General features: G+C 47.1%; 1 protein-coding gene across 5 annotated transcripts in view; it reads right to left on the bottom strand.

The window, feature by feature from the left end:
• The window catches only part of Mroh1 (maestro heat like repeat family member 1), a 70,744-nt gene that overhangs the window by 33,260 nt on the left and 12,884 nt on the right, over nucleotides 1-24,600 (bottom strand). For all 5 annotated transcript variants that reach the window (XM_026782543.1, XM_026782542.1, XM_026782541.1 and 2 more), the window contains exons 3-12: nucleotides 22,511-22,589; nucleotides 21,286-21,431; nucleotides 13,864-13,995; nucleotides 13,249-13,411; nucleotides 12,959-13,057; nucleotides 10,014-10,165; nucleotides 9,493-9,633; nucleotides 8,986-9,078; nucleotides 5,283-5,361; nucleotides 3,922-4,035 (exon numbers count right to left, since the gene is read on the bottom strand). In XM_026782543.1, the coding sequence (XP_026638344.1) occupies nucleotides 3,922-4,035; nucleotides 5,283-5,361; nucleotides 8,986-9,078; nucleotides 9,493-9,633; nucleotides 10,014-10,165; nucleotides 12,959-13,057; nucleotides 13,249-13,411; nucleotides 13,864-13,995; nucleotides 21,286-21,431; nucleotides 22,511-22,532 (1,141 nt within the window). In that variant the 5' untranslated portion in view covers nucleotides 22,533-22,589. The remainder of the gene's footprint in view (nucleotides 1-3,921; nucleotides 4,036-5,282; nucleotides 5,362-8,985; nucleotides 9,079-9,492; nucleotides 9,634-10,013; nucleotides 10,166-12,958; nucleotides 13,058-13,248; nucleotides 13,412-13,863; nucleotides 13,996-21,285; nucleotides 21,432-22,510; nucleotides 22,590-24,600) is intronic.

Raw genomic sequence — 24,600 nt, 5'->3', positions numbered from 1 at the left:
AAATATCAATGATCAGCTGAGCACAGCAGCACCTTTAATCCCAGTACTTGGGGGGCAGAGGCAGGGGATCTCTGAGTTTGAGGCCAGCCTGGTCTACATAGTGAGTTAAAGGACAATCAGGGATATATACAAAGACTTTGTATCATAAACAAAATAAATAAATAAAAAGCAAACAAACAAACAAAACTAAGTATAGCTAGACCCTGGAATCTTATAAATAAAGACAAAGAGGTGTAGATGATAAGGCTATATTATTCAAGACCAGGACAGCTGCTGCTCACTGGGGTAGAGGTTCATCTGTGCTATGTAAATTTTTAAAAGAAATTTAAAAATGAATCTGTATCCTACCTGGAACTCATATTAAAGGCCAAAGAATGTCTCATTCAAGTTCATCTTTAGATGACTAGGGTCTCTAAAGGAGCAATAGATAGCCTTACGTTCCTGAAGTTGCTATCCTGGTCCTATTTTATATGGCTTTAAATTCATAGAAGAACTGAGGCAAACCTGAGTTCAGAGCGCTACCTAGTGTTAAAGTCATAGAGGTGACTACAGGCTCAGACAACATAATAATAAAACTAGACTCCAGGAAAAGTATGATGCAAAGGATTGGCTTCGCTATGATGGGTATTTTAGAAAAACAGAATGCATACCTACAATCTGAAATTTCTGGTTCTACATACACATCCGACTAAGTGTGCACAGAAAAAATGGAAACAACAGCAGTCTTTACTGAAGAGAAAAAAAAAAACTGAAAGAATCGACATATCCATAGCCAAGCAAATGAGTAACTTGGACATTAACTCCACAGTTCATCACACACACACACACACACACACACACACACACACACACACACACACACACACTTCATTAACTGAAAATAGAAAAATAAATCAGATACAAAATACTCCATACGGGGGGCTGGAGAGATGGCTCAGTGGTTAAGAGCATTGCCTGCTCTTCCAAAGGTCCTGAGTTCAATTCCCAGCAACCACATGGTGGCTCACAACCACCTGTAATGAGATCTGGCGCCCTCCTCTGGCCTTCAGGCATACACACAGACAGAATATTGTATACATAATAAATAAATAAATAAATAAATAAATAAATAAATAAATAAATAAATATATTTTAAAAAACCCAAAATACTCCATACGGTGCAATTTCCCTTTCTTAACACAGAAGCATCATCTTGAGCTGGATGCTACCTCTCAAAGACCTGTTAGTGGCTCCTGGGCATTACCACAGCCTTCCCTCATTCTTCACCCAGATGGGAAATAATGGGCTCGTGTTATCACTTACTGAAAAGAACAGTTACCATATGGGCTTTTTCCAAATGTATTTTAAGATATAAATTGAAAAGCATCTTGACTCTGTATTTATGAAATCAAGCAGTCTCTACGGTAGTTTACAGAAAGAAAGGAAGACCACAATGAACTATGTCCAGATAGAAAACATCCTGTTTCCTGTATGCAGACATTTCCATATGAAGTGCCAGAGAAAGAACACAGAGGAAAAATGAAACACAGGAAAACACAGAGTGGCTTCTGAAGCGCACAGATGCAATATAAGAATTAACTCAGGATGGGCAGTGATGGCACACGCCTTCAATCCCAGCACCGGGGAGGCAGAGGCAGGTGGATCTGTGATTTCAAGGCCAGCCTGGTCTACAGAGCGAGTTCCAGGACAGTCAAAGCTGTTACACAGAGAAACACTGTCTTGAAAAACCAAACAAAGAGAAACAAACAAAAAGAATTAACGGTAGGGAGGCAGTGGGAGATGAGAACAAGAGGGATGGAGTGGAGAGTGATGGAAGAGAGATCTTGATAGAGCCACTATGGGGTTAGAGAAAGAAAGTCCCAAGATTCCACAAGGATGACCCCAGCTAAGACTTCTAGCAATAGTGGAGAGGGTGCCCGAACTGGCCTTCCCCTGTAATCATATTGGGGAATACCCCAACTATCATCATAGAGCCTTCATCCAGTAACTGATGGAACCAGATGCAGAGATCCACAACCAAGCACCAGACTCAGCTCCAGGAATCCAATCAAAGGGAACAAGGGAGGTGAAGATCATGATGGAGAAATCTACAGAGACAGCTGAACCAAGGTCCTGGAAACTCATGAACTCTAGACTGACAGCTGTGGAGTCTCCATGGGACCAAACTAGGCCCTCCATATGTGGAAGACAGTGGTGAAGCTTGAACTATCTGGGGGGCTCTGACAGTAGGACCAGGATCTATCCTTGGTGCATGAGCTAGCTTGTTGGAGCCCATTCCCTATGGTAGGATGCTATGCTCAGCCTTAGTGCAGTGGGGAGGGGCTTGCTCCTTCCCCAACTTAATGTGCCAGACTTCATTGATTCCCTATGGGAGCCCTTACCCATTGGGAGGAGTAGATGGGAGGTGGGTTGGGGGGGGGAGGCAAAAGAGGGAGGAGGAGGGGTGAGAGGGAAAATTGCAGTTAGAATGTAAGATGAAATTTAAATAAATAAATAAATAAAATTTTTAAAAAATTCACTCAGAAAAGATGAACAAGGTTTACCTAGTCACAGACCAATGCTAAACTCCCCCTCCCTAAAGAAAGAATTGACTTTTTCAATAAAAATCATTTTACTGTAATGAAATCAATAAAGCATCGCATAGCTAAATGAAGGAATCTAGTCAAATGCTGGCCATGGTGGCGCACTCCTTTAATCTCAGACATCCAGAGTTGTGTAGAAAGATTCTGTCTCCAAATAAAACAAATAAATAACAACAGCTTTGGCTGTCTTGTCCTGGAACTCACTCTGTAGATCACAGATGATTGCGAACTACCATGTGGTTGCTGGGAATTGAACTCAGGACTTCTGAAAGAGCAGTGCTCTTAACCTCTGAGTCATCTCTCCAGCCCATCCCACTTGTGAACTCTTAAATGCAGACAGACACACACACACAGACACACAGACACACAGACACACACACCCCTAAAAAAAGCACCAAGGGTCCACATCTGGTCCCTTAAGCCTGGAATGCAGGCATTAAGAATGCAGGCTTTGCTGGGCAGTGGTGGCGCAGGTCTTTAATCCCAGCACTCAGGAGGCAGAGGCAGGCGGATCTCTGTGAGTTCAAGGCCAGCCTGGTTTAAGAGTGCTAGTTCCAGAACAGGCTCCAAAGCCAAAGAGAAACCCTGTCTCTAAAATCAAACAAACAAAAATCCAAACAAACAAACAAACAAACAAAGCGGAATGAACGCCTAAAGGCTTAAGGAATGGTGCCTAGAAGAGCCCCAGACCACAAGATCTTCCTTTCTGAACCTCGTATCTAATGCCACTCAGTGTGGCCCATGGTCACTGACTTTGAACCTCTGACGGGGCATGAATGAAATTCACTGAAACACAAACCCACCTGTATAGCTGTGATTATCTTTTTGAAGCTTACTGTTAAGCAAATAAATCTCACTTAAAAGAAGGAAACTTGGGGCTAAAGGTGTTGTTCAGAGGCAGAACAGCTGCACAGCATGTGTGGAGCTCTAAGTCTGAGGTGGTCTGAAAAAGAATGGTCCCATAGGCTCATTTATTTGAAGAATAGTTTGGGAAGGAGTAGGAGGCATGGCCTTGTTGGAAGAGGTGTGTCTCTGGGGCAGCTTTTTCTGAGGTTTCAGAAGCCCATGCCAGCCCCAGTTTTCACACGCTTGTGCATGGCCTGTGTCCCCCACCTCCAAATAAACCTTTTCTTCTAGAAGTTGCCTTGGTCATGGTGTCTTATCAGAGCAGTAATAACTAAGACAAAGTTCACTTGTGAAAAGCACCAGGATAAAATACTGTTATTAACAGTAATTCAAAGCAGGATGCTTCTCTCAGCTGTGAGACGGACATTATCCTGGTATTACCCAGTGCTGCACATGGCACAGGGGCAAGCCTGCAGGCACAGAAGACACTCACCAGCCGAGTTGATGATGTGTCTTAGGATCTGCAGGGTACCCACACGGAGCCTCTCATTGTTGGTGTCCAGCCTGGGCAGTAAGAAGGCCAGCAGTCGGTCAGGAGAGCAGCAGGCTGCAGGGCAACATGCACATCAGACACTTTCTAATCCCTTTGCTCCTCGTCCCATGCTTGTGCCCTACGCTCACAAAGGACTGAGTTTGTATATCTTGGTCATTCTGGAACTGGAGATTCCCAGGACAGTGAAGGCAAAGACTCACTGTGGGGAATGCAGGAAGCTAGAACTTCCTGGCCATCAATTTCACCCCAATGTTTTCTTGAAGTGGGAAGGGTTAGAGCACAGGGGCTTTAATACCAATGCGCTGGTACCACACAATACATGTGAGACTCAGACCTGGGGTCACCAGGACCAGTGGGTTCATTCCAACAATTCATGGGGAGCTCACAAGGGACCCCCCTTAGAGATCCTCCTGCTTCTGGGCTGGTCTGTCTCACCTTTGCAAATCAGTGTCAATGACAGTAAAAAATTGGTCCTCCCTCCCACCACACTCTGGGCAAGCTGAACCAGTCTCCCAGTGATCTCTCCCTCCAGGCTCTAGGTGGGTGCTGATGTCACTGGACTTCAGCAGCTGGCAAGTCACAAACCTCTGCCTGATCCTGGAGCTGGTGAGCAGGCCCTGACGGAATACAGACAACAGGGACAGAGCTGGCAGACCAGGCTTTCACTGCCCTCGATCACCAGGCTCCAGTAAAGGCACTGAAAGATGCTATCGCCTCTAGCTGGGGTCAGGCAATGCCAGACTGATGGCCAGAGCCAAGCAGTCACATATAGGGGTGCAAAGTAGTAGACCGTGGATGAGGGTCAAGGACGGAATGTGTGGCATGGTAGACAGAGGCTGCAGAAGAGAAGTGGGGCTATAACACTCATGTCAAGGAAGGCCAGGTACTTGAGGACTATGGCTGGAACCAAGACCCTGCTTGAGGCCCCAACCACTCCTCAGGCAACTAACTCCAGTATTTGAAAGCCTGAGGCAGAAGAATCATGAATTCAAGACCAGCTGAGATGAAAGGACCCTGAGAACCTGTTTTGTTTGTTTTTATAATAACATAATAATCAATAAAAATAGTGATGAGGTAGTGGTACATGCCTTTAATCCCAGCACTCAGGAGGGAGAGGCAGGCAGATCTCTGAGTTGGAGACCAGCCTGGTCTACAGAGTGAATTCCAGTACAGAATTCCAGGGTTACACAGAGAAACCCTACCTTGTAAAAACAACAAACAAATAAATAAGAAAAAAGGACAAAGAGGACAACTGGTTCAGACACTTTCTCTGAGGATTCCCCACAGAAGCCATCACTCACCCAGCACTGTGAAGCAACGAAGCACCTCCTTCTGGCTACTCATCACCAAGGGGCTTGAGGACTCCACAGGCACACAAATCTGCTCCAGGAGAGAGGACAGAGAGTATGGTGATGGACTCACCGCAGGTCAGAGCCCTGCTGTGCAACAGACTACCTCACCTGGGGGCACTGGAAAGGTATTCTGTTGTTGTTGCTTTTGGTTTTTTAAAGAAAATTTAAAAGGGGCTAGTGTGGCAGCTCGGAGGTTAAGGGCACTGGCTGCTCTTCCGGAAGACCTGGGTTCAGTTCTCACCACCACATGGCAGACTTGAGGCCCTCTTCCAACCCCTGTGGGTTCCAGTGCACAGGGTGCACAGATAAACATGCAAGTGGAAAACCAATACACGTAAATAAAGTAACTTAAAGATCTACTTTACTGTTTTATATGTATGAGTGTTTTACCTAAATAGATGAATACATTGCTGGTGCCCCTGGAGGACAAAAGAAGATGTTAGATTCCCTTGGACTAAAGTTACAGACCGCTGTGAGCTGTCCTGTGGGCACTAGGAATCAAATCCAGATTGTCTGCAAGAGCAACAAACATTCTTAACCACTCACTGAGCCACCTCTCCAGCCTATGCTTTGTTTGTTTGAGACAAGGTCTCACTTTGTAGCTCTGGCTGTCCTGAAACTCACTATATAGACCAGAATGGCTTCAAATTCACAGAGATTCACCTCCCTCTGCCTCCCAAGTGCTGGGATTAAAGGCTTGAGCCACCACACTTAGACTGGTAAATTCTTACTCTGGTCTACAAGCAAATTCCAAGACAGCCAGAACTACACAGAGAAACCCTGTCTCGAAAAAGCAAACCAAACAACAACAAAAAAAATTTATTTATTTTTATTTTATAGATGAGTTTTATTTTGTCTACATGTATGTATGTGTATCAAATGTGTGCCTGGTACCATCACTGGCTCTTCTGGAACTAGAGTCACATGTGGACATGAGCCAACATGTGGATACTGGAAACTGAACTCAGATCCTGTGGAAGAGCAGCAAGTGTGCTAAACTGCTGTCTCCCCAGCACCAGTAAGTTCTTTTTTTTTTTTAAAAAAAAAAAGTATTTACTTAGTATTATTATTAGTGGGGGAGGGGTATATGTGCTATGGCTGTGGAGATCAGTGGAGTTGGTTCTTTCCTTTCTGTGGGAGTTCCAGGGAGTGAACTTAAGTCATCCAGCTTCAGGGGAAGTACCTTTACTCACAGAAGCATCTCATGAGCCCAGCAGTGAGTTCTTACTGCAAACCCTCCTGATGATGGTAAGGGAAGATGGGACACTTTGATTCCCTAACTTTGGGCAACTTTTGGATTCTCCCTTGCTGTAAAATGACTCAGCCAAACAGACAGCCATCCTACCCTTATACCAGCACTGACCATCATAAACACTCCAGACATCTTGAGGAAGCTACACAACATGGCTGCTTACTTTGACTCTGGAAGGTACAGACCTTGTCAGGATTATTTCAAAGTTTACACTGGACTTTTTGTTATGACAAGCCTTGGTGAACTCTAGATGACCCTGCAACTGTTCCTACCTGGGCCAGAGAGGAAGCATGTCCCCTGGTGGTCTACCCGAGAAGAAAGGCTATGACGGGTGATAAAGAGCCAACTCTATGACTCCTACAAACATCAGCCTTCGTTTGCAAGGCAAGTTTGCTGGGATTGGTACACACACCTCTCTTATGGCTATATCACATGGATAAGTAAGATGCTTGAATTATTTGTTGAGTCAGCTGAGAGAAACCCAGTCTGTGTAGCATTGGGCCTGTTGTGGGATATTATGTTAATGAAGCAAAGGTGTGTTACACTTGATCATGCTGCAGAATGTTACTTTAACTATGTTACATTTGTCTGTGCTGCCTTTGTTTAACCATGTGAGTATGGGTGTTTATGTAAAGATGTGCAGCATTTGTTTTACCTTGTCTGCCTAAGGTACCTGATTGGTCTAATAAAAAGCTGAATGACCAATGACTAGGCAGGAGAGGGATAGGCAGGGCTGGGAGGCAGAGAAAATAAACAGGAGGAGAAATCTAGGGAGAGACAAACAAGAGAAAGAAGAAGAGGAGAGAATGAGGGAGACACCCAGGGCCAGAAGTCAGGCAGCCACCCTACAGACAGTCAGACAAGAGAAGCAGTTAAAGTAAGCTATACAGAAGAAAAGTAAAAAGCCCTGAGGCAAAAGAGCTGAACTTTAGGGCCGAAAGTCTCACACACCCAGGCCCAGGAGCTGTAACATGGCTCCTGGTAAGGTTCTGCTACTCAAGATCTGACCGAGAGCTGTAACACTAGAGGATGTAGCTTGCTTCTGTCAAATGCTGAGGGATACAAAGGCCAGGTGTGGTGGTACACAACTGTAATTCTAGCATTCTAGAGGCAGAGGCAAAGATTCCTATAAACTCAGGACCAAACTATTCTGCATAAGCCCCTGTCTCAAAGACAAAGCAAAACAAAAACATGTACGATTTAAATTTTAAAATTAGCTGGATGGTGGTCCAGAACTCAAGAGGTAGGGGCAGGCAGATCTCTATGAGTTTAAGGCCAGCCTGATCTATAGAAGTAGTTCCAAGACGGCCAACGCTAGACAGAGAAACCCTGTCTCAAAAAAAGCAAACCAAAACCAAATGAAACAAACAAAAACAGAACTATCTTGGTAGAACAGAAGGACACCAGCCAGCTGACCAGTAAGGGGGCACCTCTGTCCACAAGACACTGGGTGGAACACTGGGCCCAGTCCTCCAGAAAGGTTGTTCTCCAGCCCTTCCTCACCCAGGAGCAGGGTGCACAGATTTTGACAGCAGGACACACATCCCCATCATCAAAGGGGACTCAGAGGCCAACTTCTAGTTAGTCCCTTACTGTTGGGAGCAGGGTGGGAGAAACAGAACATACGAACATGTAACTGGCACTCAAGTGTCAGAGAACAGATCTGGGCTTCTATCAGCAGAAAACAAACCCCAAGGAATACTTTACTAGAAAAGCATACTTGACACCAATCATTTCTAGAATAAAGCATTCATTTTGTTAGGAAAAGGCAGGAGAGATAGAAGGAACAAGGGAAAGAGAGGAAGGGAGGGAAGAAAAGAGGGAGGGAGGATACATTTTTTGGAAATATTTCTTGCCTTCTTGATCACACCGCCAAGTTAATCACATGTCTTGAGATCATTTAAGATTATGCATTTAGGGGCTACAGAGATGGCTCAACAGTTAAGGGTGCTGGCTGCTCCTCAAGAAAACCAAGACTTTAGTTCCCACTACCCACAGTGGCTTATAAACTATCTGTAACTCTAGTCTAATGGGACCCAGCGCCTTCTTCTGGCCTCCAAGGGCACTCACACACGTGGTATACCAACATACATGAAGGTAAAATGCTCATACACATAAAATAAATAAATCTAGGGTCTGGAGAGATGGGCTCAAAAGGTTAAGAGCACTGGCTGCTCTTCTAGAGATCCTGAGTTCAATTCCCAGCACCTACAAGGTGGCTCATAGCCATCTATCATGAGATCTGGTGGCCTCATCCCTGGAGGCCACACCCATGTGATGCTCAGGAAGCCCATTTCATTTGAAGCACCCCCTTCAAATCATGCATCCCATTGGGCAACTCACTTTGAAGGGCCCATCCCCACAAGATCCACTGCCCCAAGTACTCATCTCCCAGCCTACCTGAGCATGAAGAGCCACCAAGAGGGCATCTAGCTGAACCTCCAGGGTGCGGCTGCCCACACTCACAGCTGCCTCGAGAATTTGTCCCAGGCTCTGTTCAAGACAGGAAGGAGAAGGCTTCAGTCCACCTCCACCTTCTGCTCCACAAGAGGGAAGAGAGGCCCTAGGATGTGGTCCAGGAGAACACTAATGCCCTTGAAGACCCAAATGAAGAAGCTATACTTTAACCTCCAGAATTTGGAGGCAGATTAAGATTTTTTTTTTTTGGTTTTTCGAGACAGGGTTTCTCTGTAGCTTTGGAGCCTGTCCTGGAACTAGCTCTTAGAAAGGTGTTTCTTAATCTGGTCACATGTCAGTATGGAAGGTAAAGAAGCAAGTTCCCATCGAGTGTTTAGTAGAGTGGAAGCCGCTCACCTCATAAGCCAACACAAAATTTTAAGTAAGGATTGTTTCCGCAGGGATTTGAGGGATTCTGGGATTGCTGTGCCCTCCCCTCCCTACAAATACCTTGGATATCTGAAAGGTTTCCGCATGCTTCTTGTAGAGGCCGAGTACTGCAGGAAGGAGCTTAGGGAGCTGTTCTTCCAACTTCTCACTGGGAAGCAGGTGGCTCATGGGACCCAGAGCCGCCACCACTGCAAGCCGGAGCTGAAAAGACAGCAAAGGCCTCCCTGTCTGCTCATGGCTCTAAACCCCAGGTCTAACAGACAAGCCTGGTGGCTACTAGTTACTAGTACATCTATGGAGCAACTATGGCAAGAGGTCAGATGGTGGCCAGGTAGGACATAGTCTCTGGAAGAGAGTGGATGCTATAGGACCTGCAATGACCAACCCTCATGACAAAGCTTTAGAACAGGTTGAGTCCAGTTGGATGTAGGGGTTCTTCACCACCTCCTAAGCACCAACTGTAGGGAGGGAACATGGGTCCTTTCCCGCACCCCTTAGGACCACCCTGGCAGAGAGAAAGGGTAAAAGCAGAAGGAGGCCTCACAGGCTGAGCCTTGGCCCCTGATGGATCATAGCTGTACCTTGGCATCACGACTCTGCAGCCAGTGGTGGAAAAGAATGTCATAGGCGCCAAAGATGTCAGCAGCAAAGGTGTCCTTCCTGACTGTGGGGTCTGGGGCTTGGTCCAGGTTGGCCAGGTACTCCAGGGTGCTCTCACTGAAGTGCTGCAGAGCTGTGATGGCCCACAATGAGCAAGTCCTGACATGTCCCACACTGGCTCCCCGGTGCTGCCCATGAACTCCCAAGACAGTGTGCATGGTGCCTAGACCAGCACCTGCTTAGGTGGTGACCCCTGGACTATACTAGGATAAACAAGAGTTCTCCCAAATCTGTATCTTCTGTGGAAACAGAGTAGCTACAGGGCTGTCAGGACAAGGTCACATATAGGAGAGTGGCCCTAAACCTGACTTAAGAACAGAAGGGATGGGGAAAGATGGCCATGCGTAATAAAAGCAGACAATGGAGGGTGAGTAAAAGTTGAAACTCCAAGAAGCCACAAGAGGCCTATACCATACGACCAGAATAGGGAAGGAAGGAAAACAGTCTCTCTCTGAGCTCCCAGGACGATGACAATTCACCAACACCCTGACCCCATGTCCCTGAAATAACCTGCCCCTAAGTCCACCTTAGAGACAAAGGAAGGAAGCACTGTGCCCCCACCCCAGATCATGTTCCTAACAGCACAAGGGCTGCCAGGCCCAGTATAAGGGCAAGAAGAAACAGGAAAGAGGTTCCAGGCCTATGTGGATGGGCACAGGATGGCAGGGCTATTACTCATGTCTTCCTTGGCTATACCCTGGCGCCTGAATGGGGACACAGATGGATAGAGCAGAGGCTCTGAGTTGCTGTGGGCAGTTATATGAGAGGTCCAAGAGATATGCTTAGATTAGAGCCCAAGACACAGGTCTGGGTCTGGGCCATGAGAGAATAAACAGAGCAACAGGGGCAGGGTGGGCACTGAGGCAGAAATCTCTGTGCTTCCTACCCTCTGGAACCAGTCAAGGGTTCATATCCTGCCGAAGCCACCTTCATGCAATCCAAAACCATCTGACTGATGGTACAAAGGCAGAGTGGTAAGTGGGGCATCCTCACGTAAATGCTAATTCTCAGATCATAAAAACCACGGGAAAACTGATCCTTTTCCTTTTGTACAGGAATGGCTCAGCCCGTACAGGACAGACAGTAAGATGCCCCTACAATCTTTGTACACAGAGAGAGCCAAAATGCACACGAGATTCTAAGGCTACCTCCTCTCTCTCCAGTACTGAGCATCAATAACTAAGTGTCACGTGGCTGCTTTGTGGTTGGTGTGTACCCCTCACAAGGGTATGGGAACCCTCCATAGCTTTGAGTCTTCTTGCAACTCTCAAACATGAGCCTGGCTTTACCACAGAGGCTATTTCCTGCCATGTTAGGTTCAGGGTCCCAGGAAGGGGATGTGGCTCAGAAGTCACACTTCATAGTATGTAGATTCTGGTATGGACCACTTCGGATCCACTGTCCTTTCAGGTATGAGGATTCTCGTCCTTTATGGAGGGAAGAGAGCTGGTAAACATGTCTGCCACCTACTCCCCCCCTGTCCCTTCTCCCTTGATCCACTGAGTCTCAAAGGGGATGCTGCCCTCAGATGTCCTTACACCCTGGCCCTATGTCCATTCTCCTTATATATATACACCACCTACTTCTCAGTAGAAAACTTAGCTTCTGATACTTTTATTTAGCCTTTTCTCCTCTCACAGACCCTACTCTTTCCTTACAGCTCATTCGATCTTTTATTTATTGCCTCTGTTGTCTCGCAGCCTCCGCTGGATCATTTATTTTTTTTAATATTTATTTATTTATTTATTAAAGATTTCTGTCTCTATTTATTATGTATACAATGTTGTGTCTGTGTGTATGCCTGCTGGCCAGAAGAGGGCACCAGACCTCATTACAGATGGTTGTGAGCCACCATGTGGTTGCTGGGAATTGAACTCAGGACCTTTGGAAGAGCAGGCACTGCTCTTAACCTCTGAGCCATCTCTCCAGCCCCCGCTGGATCATTTCAAAATCACTCTGAGCTGCTCTGTACATGAGCTGACACATATGATGGTCATGCTGCCATGTCATGTTGGGACTTCAACTCCACAGCTAGTGGCCCCCTGCAGTCAGAGCCCAGGACAGAAAAGTACTAGGGAGAAGGGATATCCCACTGATGATGGCATAAAAAAGACAGGGCAAGAGATGGGAGAGCAGTGACTGAGGAGAGAAGGGAGGAGCTGAAGAACCTCCTAGACTTTGCTGCTGTGAGGAGGGGAAAGAAAAAGGCAGAAAATTCAAGAACTCTCTAACAGAAGCCATTTGAGAGGGCTGGGCATGAGTAAAAGATCCTAACTTGAAGCATGAGGGTCCTAGAAAGGCCTAGATACACTCTTCCCACCAAGCATCAGAAGCCTTGCTGTCAGAGGCTCTGGACATCCAGGAAGCCCAAGGCCATCTCCACGTCTACTGAAGTGACCCTCTGCTCCACCTTCCAGGAGAAGGGAAGACCCTTCACCACTGAGAACCTCACTTATCACTAGGCACCATGCCCAGACCACAGCTTGCCCATGGGCCTCTGCAGGCACACAAATGGTGGGAAGACAGGGAATGTGCCTCTTCCCCACTATAGGTCTGAGATACCAAGGGAATGGTCACTCTGCTACATGCAGTATAAAAATGGAAACAATGCTCTGAGAAAAGGCTCTTCCCACGCTCCAGGCCTACTTAGGCCTCTGAATAAAAACACAGGGGAAGGAGAGGCCATCCCCAAATCAGAAAGAGGCAGTAATGGGGTGGAGGCTGTACCATCTGAGCCCTACCTCACTAGTAGACAGCCCACACCCACCTCAGTGGCACCTATCACAAAGGATATCTTTGTACACAGTCTCCCAAGAGGGGTCCCAGCTCAGAAATTGAAGGAGATGGGCAATGCCCACTGTCTTACCACCGCAGAAGACCACCCTCAGTGCGTCCTGCTTGGCCATACCCAGCATGGGCAGCATGGTACTCAGGATGGATGGTAGAAAGGGAACCATGCCAAATGCTGTAAGACAGAGGCTGTCACAGGGGCTGCAGGCCCAGTCTACTTCCCATCCACCCCCTCTTCAGAACTTTGAAAGGGCCCTCAGAGGTACTTTTCATAGCTTCGGGTACAAAACCAGAAACCCAGGTAGTCCTCAGGGGCCCCCAAACTACTCAGGGACATCAAGGGACCAGAATCACAATGGCACCTACCGTTGGACACGGAGAGGCTGGCAAGCGTGTGCAACACCGAGGAGTGCGGCAGAATGCCAGGCTGGAACCTGCTGAGCACCTCTTCCATCACCTGGTTGATGAATCGCTTCCCCACAGCCACCAGGACACTGCTTGCTGCCTGCTGCCAGTCACAGTCCAGCTCCTGTATCCCAAACAATCGCCAGGTTGATCTCTCCCTGCACCTCTCAAGAGATACAAGCAAGATACTACTCTACCCTTAGTAGTGCCTGGAAGAGGGAAAACTACTGTATGCCAGTTTTCCTAGGGAATGCAGGTTAGAGACCAAATGGCAAGTTCTTCAGCCCACCTCCAATCTGTAAGGACCCGGCACCTATGGGAGAAGCCACAAGACTGGTGAGGTAAGGTCTGGCAATGAAAAGTGCTGCATGCAGCCCTTAGCCTGAGCGCGGGTTCCCTATCCTCACCCTCTAGAAATTTAGGTGTCTTGTTCTCTGCCCCTAAGGGGTACACAGGATCAAGGGGTCTCTGTCAGTCAAACTCCAGCCCTGTTCCAGATACTGTGGAATGGAGACCAAATAAAAAGAGCTGTCCTCCCTGCTGTCCTCCCCAGCCTACATGGCCAGAGGCCCTCACCTTGATTCTAGTCATCTCATTGGAAGCCAAGAGGATGGCAATGACAGCAGTGTCCTTGTCCAGCTCGTCGATGTGGCTGCTCAATATTGTCTCCATGGCCCTCAGGATCTTCGTACGGTATGGATGCGCCAGCTGAGGAGAGAAGTTCCCAGGGAATGTTCGGAGAGTAGCCAGGTACTCTGTGTGCATTTTGTTTCTACAGGGGCTAGACCGTGCAAGGTCATACATACCCTCAAAAGAGAATATACTGGCTGGGCCTCAGAGCCTGTGTGTAGTAGCATTTCATTTGTATTTCAATAAATAAAGCTTGCCTGAGGATCAGAAAAATAAAACAGCCAAACTGGCCAGCCTTACAGACCAGACAGTAATGACACCTTTAATCCCAGTAGCCACACTAGCTTGCCATAGAAACCAGGTGGTAGTGGTGCACACCCTTAATCCCAGAACTAGAGAGGATTATAAACTGGGAGGAGACAGCTCTCAGTCAGAGTCTCATTCTGAGATTCCTGGAGGCAGGATCGCCATTTCAGACTGAGGTCGAGGTAAGAGTCAGTGGCTGGCTGTTTTGCTTTTCTGACCTTCAGACTGAACCCCAATTTCTGTCTCTGGGTTTTTATTAATCGTGCTACATCTGTGTGTCTTTGAAAGGGCCAAGAGCAGTCCTGTGAGGCAAACTGCAAGTAGATGAGCTAGTGACTTTCTGCCTTCTGAGTGTTGCCAGCAAGGTATCCTAGAGGGCACTTTTTTTTTAATAAATTTATTTATTTATTTATTAAAGATTTCTGTCTCTTCCCCGCCACCGCCTCCCATTTCCCTCCCCCTCCCCCAGTCAAGTCCCCCTCCCTCGTCAGCCCAAAGAGCAATCAGGGTTCCCTGCCCTGTGGGAAGTCCAAGGAACCCCCACCTCCATCCAGGTCTAGTAAGGTGAGCATCCAAACTGCCTAGGCTCCCACAAAGCCAGTATGTGCAGTAGGATCAGAAACCCATTGCCATTGTTCTTGAGTTCTCAGTAGTCCTTCCTCATTGTCCGCTATGTTCAGCGAGTCCGGTTTTATCCCAGGCTTTTTCAGACCCAGGCCAGCTGGCCTTGGTGAGTTCCCAATAGAACATCCCCATTGTCTCAGTGTGTGGGTGCACCCCTTGCGGTCCTAGAGGGCACCTCTTCCTCCCACACTTGGCCTCCCAGGCAGCAGGATAAGATGCCCTCCTTGAATCACCTTTCTCTGCAGCTAGGCCCCCGCTGTAAATGTGCTCAAAGTCAAACACAGCTACCTCTGCCCTCCTTCAGCCATGTTCCTTCTCTCTTCACTGCCTGGGGCGCACTACTGACCCAGCCTCCTGGACTAATCCTTGACATAGTCCACACCCTGGACTCAAGAGCTGGCAGCCTATACTGGAAGGCTGGGATAGAATCTGTCTAGGCCCATAAGGGGCCATGGAGGGGTTACTAATGAAGGCTTCTAGCTGCCCCCAGTGGGAGCAGCCTGATGTACCCACTGAGAGTAGCCTGCACTGGGTGGCACGGGTGTGAGCAAGGGCAGGCCTAGAACAAGCTAGTATTCTACAGGCACTGAAACTACCTCTTCACTTCTGCCATAAACTGTCTCACCCACAGTCACGTGTCCACCACAGCAGGGGAGGGGCGGGTGGACATGTCAGTTGGGACCTATATAAGACAACACAGTTAAGAAAGCCACACATGTGGTTAGAGAGAAGGCTCAGCAGATAAGAGCACTGGTCACTCTTCCAGAAGACATGGATCCCTAGCACCCACACAGCAACACACAACTATTTATAACTCCAACCCCTGGGGCATCCAACACCCTTTTCTAGTCTCCTTAGGCACTGCACACATGTGGTGCACATACATGCAGGCAAAACACCCATCAATATAAAATAAATGCATGAATAAAGGGAAAAACAATTAAAATGTTTGGGGCTGTGGGTCTCTGCATCTGTGTTTCCTTTAGTTGTGGGATGAAGCCTCTCTGATGATAATTGGGTTATGTATTAATCTATGGGTATAGCAGAATATAACTAGGAATCATTTCATTGACTTTTAAAAAAAAAAAAGATTTATTTATTTATTATGTATACAGTGTTCTGTCTGCATGTGTGGCCTGCAGGCCAGAAGAGGGCACCAGATATCATTACCAATGGTTGTGAGCCACCAGGTAGCTGCTAGGAATTGAAATCAGGACCTCTGTAAGAGTGGTCAGTGTTCTTAATCTCTGAGCCATCTCTTCAGCCCTCCCCCACTTTTTTTTTTTTTTTGCCAGTAGTGTTTGGTTCTATCCTAGGTCTCTGAATCTGGCAGAAGAGGTGGAGGAAGGATTATAGGAGCCAGAGGGGTCAAGGACACCAGAAAACCCACAGAACAACTAATCTGGGCTCATAGGGACCCACAGAGACTGAACCGACAACCAGGGAGCCTGCATGGGATGGACCTAGGCATTCTGCATATATGTTACAGTGTGTAGTTTGGTCCTCCTGTGGGACTCCTAACAGTGGGAGCAGGAGCTCTCTCTGACACTGTTACCTGCTTTTTGGACCCTTTCCCTCATACTGGGTTGCCTCATCCAGCCTTAATTGCTAGGGGAGGTGCCTAGTCTTATGGCAAATTGATATGCCATGTTTGGTTGATATTCATGGGAGGCCTGTCCTTTTTTGGAAAGAAATGGAGGAGGAGATGGGGTGGGGGCATAGGGGGTGGAGGGGGCTGGAGGGTGCTGGTAGGGGAGGGACTGGGAGGAGAGGAGGAAGGGGAAACTGGTCAGGATATTAAAAAAAAAATTAAAAAGAAAGGAAGAGAGTGCCACAAATGATATCCAAGTCCCCTGGCCCAGAAGCAGATGAGACATGCCTGTTGGCTACTGGTACCTGCTACATGAGACATTACCCATCATTCCTGAGCCCACAGTGGATGAGACATTCATTCCGGGAGGTAACTAGTATAGATCACAACTAGCTCCAGAGACAAGGAACCTGCCAGTTTAAGGAAAGAGGTCCTGCCCTACGTTTTGTTTCTTCAGGATAAGGTTTTTGAATCCTTGCATGTTGGTGCCCCAAGGAAGAAGACTGCACTGAGATGGTGGTTCTTGGTCAGTCACAGAGGAAGACAGCCACTTCAGCTGGCTGCGTTCACACTTCTCTTTCCAGGAACATGGTGTTCCTGCAAGAGTTCCTCCCTGGACAGGGGCCATGGCCAGCATGTCATGGGGAGGAAGGTTGCTGATGCTTTCTTTGGAGGAGAACAGAAAATTAATATGAACTGGTATGCTTTTATTCAATCCGAATGATTAGGAGCTGGGAGCACAGCTCTGACGACACAGTGAGAACATCTCTTCCAGTCCATCTGAAGCCAATGTTTCCAGCTTCCTCCAGGCTCTTGGTCCTGGAAGCACATCTCAAGGATCACCACATGGTATTCCCAGGCTTTCTTTCTTTCTTTCTTTCTTTCTTTCTTTCTTTCTTTCTTTCTTTCTTTCTTTCATTCTTTCTTTTTTGAGATAGGGTTTCTCTGTGTAGCTCCTGGCATCCCTGGAACTCACAGTAGAGGAGGCTAACCTTGAACTCAGAGATCCCACCCCCTCTGCCTCCTGAGGGCTGGGTTTAAAGGCAAAGGCACGTGCCACCACCTCCAGGCCCCAGGTTTCTAATTCCCCTCACCTTCATGAAGGTGCTTAGGGAAGACTTCCCTCTAACAGAAAAGCAAAGAGAAGAAAGGAACTGCTCAGCCTGCCTTCTCTTCCGGCATATTCACTGGCTAGCTGTCCTGGAAACTTGCTGCTCCCTGCAGTGCAAATGGGCATCTCCAGGGGCTGGGTAAAGCAGATGGCTTCTGTGACCTTGGACTCTTTAAGGAAAATGTCAAAGGAATATTGAAATGGATTATTAAAAATGCTGCAGGATCCCCAGTGGCAGCAGGCAGCGGAAACACTGCAGGTCCAGATCATTACAAATGTACATTTAAATACAAAAAAAAAAAAAAAAATAGAGAGAGAGAGGCTGGAAAGATGGCTCAGCAGTTAAGAGCACTTGCTGTTCTTAAAAAGGACCAAGGTTCAGTTCCCAGCACCCACATCAGATGACTCACATGTTAACTCCAACTCCAGTGAGTCCAACGCCCTCTTCTGGCCTCTACAGGTATTGCATCATGTGGTGCACATATGGATAAGCTGTCAGTCCTAAACATGGTAGCATGGTCTACAGAGCCTCTGTGTAAAGAATAAGTACCAATATGCTGACAAGCAGCAGACCAGAATCCCCTTATGTCAGGACGGAACTCCAGAGACTAGACATTAGGCAGAAAGTGTTTTGAATTGAAATGGTAGCAAGGAAAAGAAAGAGAAAAAAATTCAGCCACTTTGGGAAAATAATGGTGTCACTATTTCTCCTCTCCTTCCCACCTTCATGGCTTAACTACTCTATGGAGTCTGTCCTGAATTGGATCTTGACTGATGCATAGATAGTTGGCAGGTAAGAGAAATACCCACAGAGAATGGAAGCTTGTGCTGGGTCTAAAACCATGAAGCCCAGCACAGGAAAGAGACAGACATACAGCCTAGTGCCCTCTGCACTGGGCCCTGGAGGATAACACAGCGGTAATCACCTGGGTAACATACACAAGGTGCTGGGTTCCATCCCCAACACCTGATGGGGAGGACTCCTCCTCCATTTTAGCTTTACTTGGTAGGCCTGGTAGCACATGCCTATAATCCCAGTACCTGGGAGGCAGAGACAGAAGGATCACAAGTTCAAGATCATCCTCACTTACATACCAAATTCAAGGTCATATTGAAATGCCAAGGAGGATGAGGAGGAAAAAGAAGGGAAAAGAAAAGAAAGATGATAACCAATCATAAATACACAAAGACCAGACTGAAGCTAACCATAAGGTGCCATGTGTACCCCAAAACAGCAACTGGCAGAACTTTCCTCTGATGCCCAATTTAAATTCAGAGGAACTTGAAAAGATGCCTGCTGCAGCCAAGCAAGATGGCACCATCTATGCCACTGTGCCCTTCTCATGGCTGCTAGCTCCACGGTTCTATGTCTGGGAGCTACCAAATGCTGAAAGCATCTGGTTGAAAGTTGAGCTAACTTTAGACAGCACCGTCTTCCTGTTGATCAATGTCTGCTCAACATAAAGACCAATAGATTTGTTGATCGGCTGAGCTGTTAATGTGAGAGAAAAGTTACGTGTGAATATGCTATCAGTCAAGTCGGAAGAAGTGCATGCTGCATGCTGCACACAGCGGAGTGTGACAAACACAGCATAGGACAGCTGCTGAACAGCAGCCCAGGCCTCTTGGAATAGCATGCAGAATCTAGTGTGAGAAGCCAGGAAAGGCCACGCCCCATAGGATCAGGACCAGATCAACAAAGAGCCACTGTAGCCATGCAGTGAGGTTATCAGGTTTTTGGTTTTGTTTTTAAACTCAGTGAAATAAAATTATGTAAGGCAGAAAAGAAGTAAAACTCGTAATTCAGGAAATGAGCACAGCAGCCACATTAGTTTCCTGGAAGCTGTCCTAAGTGACCCTTTACCCTTCGGCGGCCACCTTCCCACCCTTAACTCTTGCCTGACAACCACAATCTAACACCAGGACATCAGAGCGAGAAGTGTTTTGGCCACACAGAGAAGGGTCTTAGCCAGCACCACTATGGTGTGCTTGGCTCTGAGAGAACAAAACACATGGTGTAGTTAAAACCCAAAAAGGAGCTGCAGGCAGACACTCAAGCCATGCCAAATATGGCAGCTCTCTTAGACTACAGAGCAAGCCCAGCTTCACTCAGCCTCCTGACAAGCTAAATAAAGCTGCAGTACCAGCAGAAAAAGCTAAAATGGAGGAGGAGTCCTCCCCATCAGGTGTCACAAACCACAGCAGGATTAGTGGGTATGTTCAGGGAACCAAGCTGTTTCTCCATGAGATAGTTGGCAGGTAAGATGAATACCCATGGAGAATGGCGTCTTGTACCCATGGTCCTGGCCACTCAAGAAGCTTGAAGACTGCCGAGCGTGATGGAGCACACCTTTATTCCCAGCACCCGGGAGGCAGAAGCTGGTGGAGCTCTGTGAGTTCAAGTTCAAGGTCAGCCTGGTCTACACAGTAAGTTCCAGGACAGAGAGAGACCCTGTCTCAAAATAAAGAAAGGAAGACTGGATAGGGAGGTTAGTCTATTAGTTTAGGCAACATAATATGACCCATGTCCGTGGAGCTGAAGGCATGGTTCAGCAAAAAGCTACTTGCTATCCAAGCTTGACAACACAAGCCCAATCTCCAGAACCCACATGAAGATAGAAGGCCATGTGCTAGAGAGATGGCACAACAGGTAAGAGCACTTGCTGTTCCTCCAGAGGACCCAAGTTTAGTTCCCAGTTCCCAAATTAGGTGGCTCACAACTGCTCGCAACTCTAGGGATCCAGCATCCTCTTCCGGCCTCCATAGGCATCCTCTGACACCCACAGAAAATAAAAATAAACTTTTTTTTTAATGAGAGGTCAGTGGTAGTGGAATATGCCTTTAATCCCAGCATTCAGGAGGCAGAGGCAGGCAGATCTCTGTGAGTTCAAGGCCAGCCTGGTCTACAGAGTGAGTTCCAACACAGCCAGGGCTACATAGAGAACTCCTGCCTCAAAGGAAAAAGAAAAGGAAAAAAAGAAAAAGAAAAGAAAAGAAAAAGAAGACAAGTACAAACCAATCATCCAACCAAAACAAAATAATAATAAAGAGCCAGCTGTGGTGGCACATGCCTGTAACCCCACCACTCTGGAGACTAAGAAACAAGGGTCACAAGTTGAAGGCCAGTGTGTACTATAGAGCTAGACCCCATTTCAAAGCAAAACAAGAAAGCTCATGAGAAAAGAGCAATCTGGGGCTAACAATTTGACATCACACAGCATCAGAAAAAAATCCCAAGTTTCTTGCTCTGCTACACAGGCCATGCTTGCCCACAGACTGGGATGTTCTGGGGTAGCAGAGGTCCTGTTCTTTCCTTAGAACAGCTCTCTGGAAGGGGATGGAGAGTGGACTGGCAGCCTGCAAACCTGGAGCAGCTCCCCCAGGCCAGTACAGAGCCTGGACTCTCAAGAGCCCTAGACACTCAGCCGATAAGACTTGGAAACAACCTGCACTCTCTCAGCAAGGGAGACACCCTATCTCCAATCAATGTGCTAACGGGAACAGCCAACAGCCTCTGCCCATGAATGCTGTCCACTGAAGTGACAACCCAGTCCCCTCATAATAGAACCACCAGTCATAGGACACAGCCATTCTTCACATGGAGGAGACCCAGCTATCATCATCTTTAAACTCTGGGAATATACAGGGCACTTTCTTCTGACAGACTGACTTGTCACCCAACCCGAGAGATAAAGATGCTCCCTGATGACCTCACCACCACCAAAGGGAGAGGTACCTTGTCATGCTGCCGCAGGTATGCCTCACAGGCACAGAGTGTCTCGCCTGGCTGCGACTCTCCAAGGGAGCAGAGAGCGCTGCAGACCTGCTCCTGCACCACAGGATCCTTGTCGGTGATGGAGTCCAGGAGGGTGAAGGACAGCTCTGCAGGAACAAAACCCATTGTGCTTAGGCCCCAAGACACCATGGCTGCCTTCCTATGACTGACACCTACCAGCTTCTGGGATCATAAACTTAGCATAGGAGATGGCAAGTACAAGCCCAGTGCCTCAGGGCAAATAGGCACAGCTACTTGTATACAGCCATTGCTGACCTGAAGCTATTATCTCTCATAAAAACCATGCCTTTCTTCTGTACCAACCACCTTCCCTGATGGTCCCCGACTGTACTCCATGCTGCTGTGGGATCACGAATACTGAGTGTGCAGTCTGCTGGGCCAAATGACAGGGCTCAGACTCAAACTGGTTATCACTGAGAAGTTATGGGTCTGGAAAACTCAGTCTTAGTAGTACTCCCAAGGCTGCTCCAGCTCTGATAAGGCCTGGACTTCTACTCACTCTAGTGCTCCACAAAGGATCCACAGACACAGATACATCAAGAAAGTTCCTTGAGTTCTGGGACACAGAACAGACTGGACTTTACACACACAACTCCTACATATAGGAGGGTGGCATTGGGTAAGAGTGTGGACACTGGTAATGAACAGTAAATGGAAGGCCCATAGCATCTGCCCCATAGGGCTTAGCCTACCAAGGCAAGATATAAATCAAGGAATCCACAAATCAGAGTAGCTCTCTGCAATATTGGCAAGAGAGGCAAACCACAGACATTGTCTCACACCCAACAAGACCCTCCAGACTGAGCCTTTGCATCCCAGAAACCATGCCTACACCAAGCTATAGCCAAGAGGGTAGCTAGAGGGACCTGCAATTGAAAAAATTCAACAGTTGAATAAACAGGCTGATCTAATTAATAGGATCTGATTGCATCTAAGGCCACGTTCAACCTGATAAGCCATACCTGGCCCTTCTAAAGCACATCTAAATACCTGTTCTCCAGTTATAAGTTTGATGGGAGCAGTCACACCCTCACACCATCATGTACACATAGAATCTGGCCTCCTGGGACTGCAAAAATGTAGGCACCACCCTCTCTCATCCCAACATCTCAGATGATCTAACAGGGAGGGCAGGGGACAGGGGGTGCCCCCGACATGTACTCACTTTTTACATAGGGCCTGGTCATTTCTGTGGTCTTGGCTTCCACCTGTCCAGTGTAAACACGGATAGCTTCCTTCCCAACCTAGAAAAATGGGACGTGGAATTTTATTCATTATCTCTACCACACATAAGCCCCAGGATTAGCTGCTATTCATGCATAAGACACACAATTTAAATGAATTTATCCTAGGGACTAGGGAAGATATCTATCTAGCTGGCTGATCCACTCAGGAAAGGAAGAAAGTTCATGAGCCTCAGGAATCCCCGGCTCTCCTACATTCCTGAGCTTCCAGCCCCCTCCAACAGGACAGTAGCCCATGGTGTATCCAGGGTTGGTATATGGTGCTATCTTCACAGTACCAGCAAACATGGCCACTCTCCCAATTAAAGTAACTCCCTCTCCACCCTAAGGTGAGCAGTGGGCACCAGAGCTCTCCCATACTGTGTGAGCTCAGCTGCATGCAGTCACAAAGAGTAAAGTCCCTCAAATAACCAAGTGCTTGTGCCTCTCCACTATGTAATCTCATGCTATGTCCTAGGTCATATAGTCTAAGAACCTAGAAGACAGGAGACATGCCCACCCTCAGCACAGCCAGGTACACTCAGGGGCCAGATCCTTCATCCCAGGTGATCCTCCATGCCTTTACTCCAGTCACCTCCCACCCTTCAGTCCTTCCTGACCTACTCCAGGGAAAGAGAAAGGATATCATGGCCTCCTGATCAGAGCCATGTACCTAAGGCAAAAGGCAAAGTGAAAAACTACATCAATCTTGGGAGAAAAAGGAATTAGAATTAAAAAGCAAGTGAAAGTCAGGTGGTAGTGGTGACCACACCTTTAATTCCAGCACTGGGGAGGCAGAGGCAGGTGAATCTCTGTGAGTTCAAGGCCAGCCTGGTCTACTGAGTGACTTCCAGGACAGGCTCCAAATCTACAGAGAAACCCTGTCTCAAAAAAGCAAAAACAAAACAAAAAACCTAACTAAATAAATAAAAGTGAAAATTTTAGTTCAAGAAAGTAGGTTTAAGTTCGAGACCAGCGTGGTCTACAGAGCTAGTTCCAGGACAGGCTCCAAAGCCACAGAGAAACCCTGTCTTGAAAAACCAAAAAAAAAAAAAAAAGTAGGTTTAATAGGTCAACAAGATGACTCCATGGTAAAAAAGTGCTTGCTACAAAGCCCAATAACCTGGGCTCAATCCTTAGAACCTACATGGTGGAGGGAGAAGAGCAACTCCTGCAGATTTTCCTCTGATGTACACACACTTAACAAATACTAAAAATAATTTTTAAAAAAGATACTGGGAACTGGAGAGATGCCTCAGCAGTTAAAAACCCTTGCTGCTCTTGCAGAGGACCCAAGCCTAGCTTACAACTACCTGTGAACACCAGCTCCAGGGTACCTGACGCCCTCTTCTGGCCTCTAAGAACACCTGCAAACATGTGGCTGAATCAGAGCCATATGCACATAAATAAAAATAAAATAACAGGGAGCTGGAGAAATGGCTCAGAGGTTAAGAGCACTGGCTGCTTTTCTGGAGGTCCTGAGTTCAATTCCCAGCAACCATATGGTGGCTCAACAACCACCCAGAATGAGATCTGGTGTCCTCTTCTGGCGTGCAAAGAATACATGCAGGCAGAACAACATAATAATCTTTAAAAGGAAATAAAATAACAAGGGACTGAAGAGATGGTACAGTGCTTAAGAGCACTCACTGCTCTTGCGGAGAAACCAGGTTTAGTTCCAGGCACCTAAATGGCAGCTATCATAACATCAGTTCCAAGGGATTCAGTAAACCTCTCTGGCCTCCACAGCCCAGGCACGAAGATAATGTACTTACATACATTCAGGCAGAACACACACTCACAAAATAAAGAAAAATAAAATATTTAAGAAAAAATCCTAACTGGGCAGTGGTGGTATGCTCCTTTAATCCTAGCACCTGGGAGGCAGAGGCAGGTGGAACTCTGTGAGTTCAAGGTCAGCCTGGTCTACAAAACAAGTACCAGGACAGCCAGGGCTACACAGAGAAACCCTCTCTCAAAAATTAATTAATTAATTAATTTAATTTAATGTTAAAGAAACAAAACAAATGGA

The sequence above is a fragment of the Microtus ochrogaster genome, chromosome 15, assembly GCF_000317375.1.
Source record: "Microtus ochrogaster isolate Prairie Vole_2 chromosome 15, MicOch1.0, whole genome shotgun sequence".
In the NCBI taxonomy this organism is placed as follows: domain Eukaryota; kingdom Metazoa; phylum Chordata; class Mammalia; order Rodentia; family Cricetidae; genus Microtus; species Microtus ochrogaster.
Note: the sequence above shows the minus strand (reverse complement) of the source record. Positions and strands in the feature narration are given on the sequence as shown.